At 55.2% G+C, this 10200-nt stretch overlaps 1 protein-coding gene across 1 annotated transcript; it reads right to left on the bottom strand.

The window, feature by feature from the left end:
* Positions 1 to 1371: 1371 nt before the first annotated feature.
* Positions 1372 to 8372, bottom strand: LOC100089934 (H-2 class I histocompatibility antigen, Q10 alpha chain-like). The gene is made up of 8 exons (XM_029053888.2): positions 8239 to 8372; positions 5939 to 6211; positions 5371 to 5649; positions 3333 to 3611; positions 3033 to 3134; positions 2414 to 2443; positions 2127 to 2153; positions 1372 to 1967 (listed from the first exon to the last, which is right to left on the bottom strand). Exons 1-6 carry the CDS (start codon positions 8330 to 8332, stop codon positions 2424 to 2426), a joined length of 1047 nt encoding a protein of 348 aa, XP_028909721.1. The 5' UTR covers positions 8333 to 8372; the 3' UTR covers positions 1372 to 1967; positions 2127 to 2153; positions 2414 to 2423.
* Positions 8373 to 10200: the final 1828 nt, after the last annotated feature.

Genomic DNA, 10200 nt, shown 5'->3' with positions numbered 1-10200 from the left:
TGTCGAGTTTTAGGCGGCGAGCCGACATCCAGGTGGAGACGTCCCGGAGGCAGGAGGAGATGCGAGCCCGAAGGGAGGGGGAGAGGACAGGGGCGGAGATGTAGATCTGCGTGTCATCTGCGTAGAGATGGTAGTCAAAGCCATGAGAGCGGATGAGTTCACCGAGGGAGTGAGTGTAAATGGAGAACGGAAGAGGGCCGAGAACTGACCCTTGAGGAACTCCAACAGTTAAAGGATGGGAGGGGGAGGAGGCGCCGGCGAAGGAGACCGAGAATGACCGGCTGGAAAGGTGAGAGGAGAACCGGGAGAGGACGGAGTCTGTGAAGCCGAGGTGAGATAAGGTATGGAGGAGGAGGGGATGGTCGACGGTGTCAAAGGCAGCAGAGAGGTCAAGGAGGATCAGAATGGAGTAGGAGCCATTGGATCTGGCAAGAAGGAGGTCACGGATGACCTTAGAGAGAGCAGTCTCGGTAGAGTGGAGGGGACGGAAGCCAGATCGGAGGGGGTCTAGGAGAGAATGGGAGTTAAGGAATTCTAAGCATCGATCGTAGACGACTCGTTCTAGGATTTTGGAAAGGAAGGGTAGTAGGGAGATAGGGCGATAACTGGAGGGGGAAGTGGGGTCGAGAGCGGGTTTTTCTAGGATGGGGGAGACGTGGGCGTGTTTGAAGGCAGCGGGGAAGGAGCCATTGGAGATTGAGTGGTTAAAAATAGAAGTTAAGGAAGGGAGGAGGGCAGGGGCGATGGTTTTAAGAAGGTGAGAGGGAATGGGGTCCGAGGCGCAGGTGGAGGGGGTGGCACTTGCGAGGAGGGAGGAGATCTCCTCTGAGGATACTGCAGGGAAGGATGGGAAAGTAGGGGAAAGGGTCGGTGGGGGGGAGGGGAGAGGCGGAGGGGTGACTTTGGGGAGCTCAGACCCGATCGTGTTGATTTTCGTGAGGAAATAGGTGGCCGGATCATTGGGGGTGAGAGATGGGGGAGGGGGAGGAACAGGGGGCCTAAGGAGAGAGTTAAAGGTCCGGAACAATCGGCGGGGGTGACGGGCATGGGTGTCGATGAGGGAGGAGAAGAAGTTTTGCCTGGCGGAGGAGAGGGCAGAGTTAAGGCAGGAAAGGATAAGTCCTTACTGTGTGCAGAGCATTGTACTAACCATTTGGGAGAGGACCCTACAACAATAAACAGCCAAGTTCCCTGCTGTTACGGATTTTTGTCAGAGAAACGACTCTGATCTCGCAATCGCATGAGAACGTTTCGTGACCTTGGTGTAGAAATGAACAGACTCAAAGAGAGCGAGCCGAGAGAGCAAGAAAGGGCTGCAAGTGGCTACTGCCCGTTCACACCGGGGGGGTAGGAGGGACAAACAGACCCGAGCCGTTCCCAACTCGCTACCTTTATTTGCAAGCATTTCCACGTTCCACTCGACCACAACTCTTCCAGTGCACACCCCAAATCCCACCCAATCGTCTTGCGTTGCCCAGAACTCCACCCTCCATTCAGAAGCAGTTCCTAGGAGTGGTCCTTATAAGGTAATTCATTCAATAGTATTTATTGAGCGCTTACTATGTGCACAGCACTGTACTAAGCGCTTGGTATGTACAATTCGGCAACAGAGACAATCCCTGCCCATTGACGGGCCTACAGTCTAATCGGGGGAGTCAGACAGACAGAAACAATAGCAATAAACAGAATCAAGGGGATGTACACCTCATTAACAAAATAAATAGGGTAATAAAAAAGGTAGAGTGGAGGGGACGCAAGCTAGATTGGATATGGACGGGCTCTTGCTGAAACCTTCATCAAGGGACACTACGGTTTGGGGAGGAGCAGCTGGGGGTGCTTGGACATGGTCGAGGAGAGTTGATGGAGTGTTCAGAACTTTTAGGTTGGCAGGTGGAGAACGTGGTCAGCAGGAAGGGTGGGGGAGGTCGGCTCCTCCGTCCCACGCAGGCCACTCCCTCAGGCTGAGGCTAAAAACAAACAGTGAAGGAGCGGTTGGGGATCACAGCTCCCTCCATCATCTGTGCAAACCTCATTCCAGACCACCCCAAAATTCCTCCCCGCACAGATGCCTCCTCCCACCAACACATCTCGCAAGCCACAAGCACCTTCCGCACACCCCAACTCACCTTTCATGGGAATGGAAGAGTCAGAGCCTGGGGAGAGGGAGAGGGAGACGGGTCAGAGTCTCCTGGGACAACCTGATTCCCCTATGTCTACCCCAGCGCTTAGAACAGTGCTCGGCACGTAGTAAGCGCTTAACAAATACCAACATTATTATTATTATAGAGTCAGGAGCTGGGAGTTGATCTCTCTTGAACCCAGGACCCCAGCCCTTCCCTGCCCAGCCTGTGGGACCCTCCCCCTTTTCTCCATCTCCCCCATCTCCCCTCCAACCTATCACATCCATACTCACTTGCAGGGGATTAGTTCCCTCCTCTGGGACCTGGGGAAAAAAAAAAAAGTGAGAAGAAGCGGGAGGGGGGCCAGTAGAAAGAGCAATGGAGAGGAGGGGGCGGGGGGCTCAACGGTGTGGGCAGGGGCTGGAAGGGGTATGATCAAGATGAAGCTGGACCTATATTTAGGATCAGAGGTCTGGAGGGAAGAAGGGAGTTTGCCTGGAAAGTACATTTCCCGGAAGGCACAGCCTCCACTCCCCAGAGTCCTCCTTCCACGGCTCCGATGCCTGACCGCTGACCCTGGAGCCTCCAGGAGGCCAGGCCAGGACAGGTCTGGGCCTAGAAAACTAATGGCTATTCCCCGTCCGGCCACGGCCAGGCCGGGGAGGGGACGGTGGTGAGCGAGAGCTGGGGGGACCGGGGCTGACGCGCACATTCACACCAGAACCACTGGACTTCCACCCTTTCCCACTGCCTGGTTCTGGAAGGGTGGGGGCAGAGGGCAGGAAGGGTAGATAGGGATGGGGGACGGGGAGAATCAGACTCCTCGGTGCCCAGGCACCAGCCAGTGGGGTCAGACCCAGACCTCCCTCCCTTTGCCCCCCTCACAGCTCCATTCCATCTCCTCCCTCCTACCTGACCTCTTCCAGATGACAAACCCAACCACGGCCACGGGGATGAGCAGGATGACGATCATAACCCCCACAGTGGCCTTATTGGACAGGGATGTATCTGGAACTGAAGGAGAGAGAGAGGGTCACTCCGGGAGTGAGGCCACGACCCCCTGCACCGCCCACAGCCGCGCCCGATCGCCGAGACCCCTCCTCACGGAGGACGGCCGGGACCCCGGCTTCAGCCTGGACCTCAAACCCCCGTGAAGCCCCCGCGGCTCCCCGCTGCCCTGTTACCCCGCCCCCCTGGACTTTGGCCCCTCACCCCACTTTACGGCGAGGGGCTGGGCCAGGCCCTCATGCTCCACGACGCAGACGTATTTCAGCTCCTCTCCCCGGGGCACGCTGACCGACGCCCATTTCTGGAAGTTGCCATCTCCGCTGGGCCGCGTGTCCACCAGCTCCATTTGCAGGCTCACGTCTTCCCCTTCCCGCCTCCACATGAACTTGATGTCCGCCGGGTAGAAGCCGAAGGCCCGGCACCGCAGGCTGACGTCCTCCCCGTCGGGGCCGGGGTGACGGATCACGTCCACCTTGGGGGGATCTGCGGGGGAGACCGTGTCAGGGTGGGAACTCTGCCCCCAGAGAGACCCCTCGGTGTGGGGGACGCGGGGCTGGGGGGACAGCGGGGTCCGATACGAAGGGGATTTCCGCAGGGGCCGTCAGAGAAGGGTCCCTGTCCCCGGAGGGGTCTCCCTCTCCCAAGTCGAGAGGCCGAGGGACCCTGAGGGGGACACGGACCGTGTCCGACCTGATGATCCCGTATCTACCCCAATGGTCAGAACAGTGTCTGGCACAAAGTAAGTGCTTGACAAGTGCCATTAAAAATAAAATATAATTTTTTAAAATGTGGTATTGGCACTTGGGGACCTAAAAATTATGACAATAATAATAGAGACAATAATAGAAATGTCACTGGTCCCTGGCGAGGTGATAATAATAATAGTAATAGGCATCGGGGGCTGATAATAATGACAGACCCCTCCCGGGAACTGATAGTAATTAAACTAACAATAATAACTATGAAGATGACAATAGCAATGATACTAATGGAATTAAACCTCCAGGGAGGTGATAGTAATAAAAAATAATAAAATAATAGTAATAATAATAATATTCAAAGTCCCAGGGAGCTGATAGTCAAAATAGAATAATAGTTGTATTAGGTTTTCCAGGGGAATGCATAGTGCAAAGTAACACCAATAATTATACTACTATTATAGTAATTGATAATAATAATAGTACTACTACTACTAAGACTCCCCCAAGGAGCTGACAGTTATAACAAAAAAGGTAAAGTTACTTTAATCATCCAGGGGGTAAAGATTAATACAGAAGACAATGAAATGACAACAATAGTGCTATTAGGAGCTGGTGACTTAATAATGGGAATATTAATAATAACAGTATCAGGACTTTGGGAATTGATAATAAAATGATTACTGTGTTATTAGGCCCTGATGAGCTGACATAATGGCAATAATGATAATCATAATCATGATAACAGTGATATTAGGGTCTAAAGAGCTGCTGCTAATAATAATAACAATCTTAATAGTGTTAGGTGTGGAGCTCATGCAAAAAATAATAGTGTTAACATGCATGAAGCTGATGATAATAATGCTCATTCATTCCATAGTATTTATTGAGCGCTTACTATGTGCAGAGCACTGTACTAAGTGCTTGGAATGTACAAATTGGCAACAGATAGAGACAGTCCTTGCCCATTGATGGGCTTACAGTCTAATCAGGGGAGACAGATGGACAAAAGCAATACTAATAGTATTAGCACATGTGGAGCTAATGATAATGATAAAAGTGTTAGCAGCTAATGATGATAATAATAAGTATAATAGAATGGTTCCTCGGGGAGCCGTTGAGCAGAAGAAGGTTGGCTCCCCTGAGCCGAGAAGACAGATGAGCGCGGCCCATCCGTCGGACGCCTCCTCTCCGCCCAGCCCCGTCCCGAGGGCCGGGCCGGAGCGGGGCCAGATGGTCGGGTCCCCGTCGTACGGAGGGGGGGACCGAGGCCCAGGCCCCGTAGGCCACCGTGCCCGGGGGCGCCCGTCGGGGCGGGGATGGGGTCTGGACTGAGGGCCGGCCATGGGCCGGGATCAGGCCCGTCTCTCTTGGCGTTGTCCCCTTCCGGGCGGTCGGTACGACACTCCGCACGCAGGAAGCGCTGGGGAAATCCTACCTAAGGGCCGATGGAGGCCCCCCCCCGTCCGGCAGACCCCGCCGCTCCGGCCTCGGGGGCTCCGTGGAAGGGAGGGGAGGAAAGGGGGTGGTCAAGCAGGCGCTACCTGCCCGAGTGAGGCAGGGCCCCCCGAAGCCCATGTATCTCCGGAGCCACTCAATGCACTCGTCCTCCAGATAGGCTTTGTATCGCTCGGCGATGGTTCCGTCGGCCTCCCACTTGCTCTTAGTGTTGAGGGCCCCGGCGTCCGCCACCGTCCAGCTCAGTGTGGCCTTGTCCAGAGCGATGTAGTCCCGCCCGTCGTAGCCAAACTGCATGAACCCTTCGCCGGGGGTGTTGTCCTCCCGCAGCTGGCAGCCATACAGCCCCTGAACGGTATGAGACCCTGCCGGACCCCGACCCGTCACACCCCGGGGGAGGGCACCGCGCCCCCAGGGAGGACACCCACCCCCTGCCCCCTGTCAGCCCCCGACCGGTCATGACCCGAGGCGGCCACCATGCTCATCTCCCGCCCGTCCCGACCCCGGCTCTGGGGCGGCGGGGCTCCCGGGGCTCGGTCTGGCTCCACGTTCACGCGGCCCGGGGACGGCCACGGTGTGGTCACCCGACCCTCCCTGCGGGGATCGTGGGGGTCCGTGGGAGCCGGGAGCCCCGCGCCCAGGACCCGCACTCACTCTCCTCGCTCTGGTTGTAGTAGCCCATGATGTTCTGCAGGCCCACGTGGAAATTCTGCGCCCCGCTCCTGAAGATCTCTGTCTCCTGGTCCCAATATTCCCGTCCTTCGTTGTCCCGGATCCACGGGGTCCGTGGCTCTGCCCGACCCCGTCTCCCATCGCCGTCGAACCTGACGAACTGCACGTCGTCCACGTAGCCCACAGACGTGAACTCGGACACCCCGGGGCCGGGCCGGCTCACTCCGGTGGTGAAATAGCGCAGCGAGTGCGACCCTGACACACCGACACGACACGGACACCGTCACGGACACCGCACTGACCCCTCCCCGACCACCCCCCAGCAGCTTTACCCCCCTGCACCCTCCCTCCCTCTACCCAGCCCTGTTCTAGATACCCCACCCTGACACACACACACACACACACACACAGGCTCTCCTCCTTCCCACCCCCTCCCCTGCACTGATAATCATCATGATGGTTATTTCTTAAGCGCTTACCATGCGTCAAGCACTGTTCTAAGCAATGGGGTAGACTGAATAATAATAATAGTAATGATGGCATTTGTTAGGCGCTTACTACGTGCCAAGCAGTGTTCTTAGCGCTGGGGTAGATATAATAATAATAATACTAATGACGGTATTTGTTAAGCACTTACTACGTGCCAAGCACTGTTCTAAGCACTGGGGTAGATACAGTAATAAAAACAACCATGGTATTTGTTAAGTGCTTCCTATGTGCCAGGCACAGTACTAAGTTCTGATTATTCTTAGTATTATCATGGTATTTGTTAAGGGCTTCCTATGTGCCAGGCACTGTAACAAGTGGTAATTATAATTATTGTTGTATATTTGTTAATTGCCTATGTGCCAGGCACTGTACCAGGCAGTAATTTTTCTTAGTATTGTAATTATGGCATTTGTTAAGAACTTAACTATGTCCCAGGCACTGTACTAAGCACTAACTATTCTTAGTATTATTATCATGATAGTTGTTAAGTGCTGATTATTCCTATTATTTTTATAATAATGTTGGTATTTGTTAAGCGCTTACTATGTGCCAAGCACTGTTCTAAGCGCTGGGGTAGACATAGGGGAATCAGGTTGTCCCACGTGGGGCTTACAGTCTTAATCCCCATTTTACAGATGAGGGAACTGAGGCACAGAGAAGTGAAGTGACTTGCCCACAGTCACACAGCCGACAAGTGGCAGAGCTGGGATTCGAACTCATGAGCCCTGACTCCAAAGCCCGTGCTCTTTCCACTGAGCCACGCTGCTTCTCCTTTTATGGCATTTGTTAAGCACTTGCTGTGCACCAGACACTGTATTAAGCACTAATTATTCCTATTATTTTTATACTAATAACGATGGTATTAGGTAAGGGTTTACTATGTGCCAAGCACTGTTCTAAGCATTGGGCACTGTTCTAAGCATTGGCATGGCCTACTAGGTGCCACATACTGAACTAGGCACTAATTATTCTTAGTATTATCATGGTATTTGCTAAGTGCTTCCTATGTGCCAGGCACTGAACTAAACACTAATTATTCCTAGTATTAGTAACAGGGTATTCGTTGGCCCATTGGTCAAGGTTGACCCATGTGGGGCTCACAGTCTTAATCCCCATTTAGCAGATGAGGTGACTGAGGCATAAAGAAGTCGAGTGACTTGCCCCAATTCATACGTGGTGGACCTGAGCTGAGGATCCACATCCTCTGACTCCCAAGCCCGTGCTCTTGTATCTACCCCGGCGTTAAGAACAGTGCTGGGCACGTGGCTCAGTGGAAAGAGCCTGGGCTTCGGTGTCAGAGGTCATGAGTTCGACTCCCGGCTCTGTCACTTTTCAGCTGTGTGACTGTGGGCAAGTCACTTCACTTCTCTGGGCCTCAGTTCCCTCATCTGTAAAATGGGGATTAAAAGTGTGTGAGCCCCACGCGGGACAACCTGATTACCCTGTATCTCCCCCAGCGCTTAGAACAGTGCTCGGCACCTAGTAAGCGCTTAACAAATACCAACATTATTACTTGGTAAGCACTTAATACCATCTTCATTAAATATTAATATTCCCAACCCGCTCTGGCGCCCCCTGGCGGCCTCCCCTCCTCTCCCCGCTGCTCTGGCGCCCCCTAGCGGCCTCCCCTCCTCTCCCCGCTGCTCTGGCGCCCCCCAGCGACCGCCCCTCCCCTCTGGCGCCCCCTAGCGGCCTCTCCTCACTCCCCCCCCCCCCCGTACCCCGACCCCCTCCTGCATGACCCCCACAAACCCCGCTCTGCTCCTTTTTCCCCCTCCCGACCCCCCACTTACTAGTCCGGCCCGCTGGCAGGAGAGCAGCCCCCAGACACAGGAGCAGCGGGAGAAACGGGGCGCAGCGTGCCTGCTTCCACCACGAGCGCTCCATACCCAACCCATTCCGCGCCCCGCCAATTCGCCCCGGGAATTTATTCGGGATCCGCTCTGCGAGCTTCCGAGCCCCGCTGCCTGATTGGCCGAGCCCGCGCCCTCCGCCCAATGGGAACCGGGGCGGCGAACGCGTCATCGGTCACCGGGGCAGAGGGAGTAGAAAGTCTGGGAACCCCGCTGTTTGATTGGCCTAGCCCGCCGCCCAATGGGAATCGAGGATGTGCACGCGTCATCGGTCGCCGGGCAGAGGAAGGTTGCCGATCGGAAAACTGAAACTGAAGGTAAAGGGAGAAGGAGGCGGAGGCGTCTAGCCCAGCCCAGCGCACAGCGCACCCCGCCTGTCCCCGACTGTCGGCACGGTGTTGGGCAGGGGTCGTGTCCCTCTCTGTGGCCGAACTGCACTTTCCGAGCGCTTAGGACAGAGCTCTGCACCCAGTAGGCGCTCAATAAATAGGATAGACTGAATGAGCGAACGGTCCCCTTGCCTCTCCCCGCCTCCGCGTCCCCAGCTCGTCGCGACGTCTCCCGGCTCTGGCTCCTTATCAATCCATCGTACCTGTTGAGCGCTTACCGTGCGCAGCACTGTACTAAGCGCTTGACAGCGTGCACTGTAACAGTGTCTCTAAACTCTGCTCCCTTCCTCTCTCTGCCCCCTCCAGCCCTTTCCCCTTAAGTCCTCATCCCCAACCCCTGAAAAATAAAAGCAGTGGCCTCTCCTCCCACTCCAACAGACTCACAGGGAAAAGAGGAGGCGTCGACTTCCTTCTCGCACCCTGATCATGCCGCCTCCTCATGATTCCTCCTCCTCCTTCCCTCGCTTTCCCCTCCTTCGAAGCCTATATTATTCACCTCTTCCACCCCCTCCAGATTCTTGTTACTGTCACCTACCACCCTCCTGGTCGCACCTCCGACTTCTTCAACCACCTTGACCCCTTTCTCACCTTCTTCCTCTCCTTCTCCCTGCCCACTCTGATCCTCGGAGACTTCAACATCTTCATGGATGTTCTCGGTGACCCCTCTGCCGCCCGCCTGCTATCGCTCCTCGACTCTGCCGACCTCCCACTCCACCACGCCTCGTCCACTCGCCGACTCGGTCGCACCCTCGATCTCCTCATCTCTCACTGCTACACTATCTCCACCCTCACCAACTCTGAAATACCTCTCTCGGACCATAACCTTCTCACCTGCCTCCTCTCTCACATTCCCTCCCCCTGAAAATCTGTATTACTCCCTCACAGAGACCTCCGCTCTCTTGATCCCATCCGTCTCTCCCAAAGCATCTCACCCCCCCCCCCCGCCTCCCTCTCCTGTCTTCCCACTCTCGATGACCAGATTACTGCTCTCGACTCCACCCTTTCTACTCAACGTGCTCACTCCCCTTTCCCTCGGACGCTCTCGTTCCACTAACCCGCAGCCTTGGATCTCCGCCTCTGTCCGCCTCCTTTGCTCTTATGCTTCAGCTGCTGAGCACTGCTGGCGAAGGCCCAAGCACCAAGTCCACCTTATTCACTGCAAATTTATCCTTTCGCCTTAACTCTGCCCTCTCCTCTGCCAGGCAAAACTACTTTTCTTCCCTCATTGACGCCCATGCCCGTCACCCCCGCCAATTGTTCCGGACTTTTAACTCTCTCCTCAGGCCCCCTGTTCCTCGCCCTCCCCTATCCCTCCCTCTCAACGATCTGGCCACCTACTTCATCACAAAATTAACACAATCAGGTCTGAGCTCCCCAAAGTCACCCCTCCCCTTTCTCCTCCCCCCCCCACTCCCAATCCTCTCCCCTACTTTCCCATCCTACCCTGCAGTATCCTCAGAGGAGATCTCCTCCCTCCTTGCAAGTGCCACCCCCTCCACCTGTGCTTCGGACC

Source organism: Ornithorhynchus anatinus, chromosome X3 (assembly GCF_004115215.2).
Source record: "Ornithorhynchus anatinus isolate Pmale09 chromosome X3, mOrnAna1.pri.v4, whole genome shotgun sequence".
Classification (NCBI taxonomy): Eukaryota; Metazoa; Chordata; class Mammalia; order Monotremata; family Ornithorhynchidae; genus Ornithorhynchus; species Ornithorhynchus anatinus.
The sequence above is the reverse complement of the archived record's forward strand: the minus strand, read 5'-3'. Positions and strand labels throughout refer to the sequence as shown.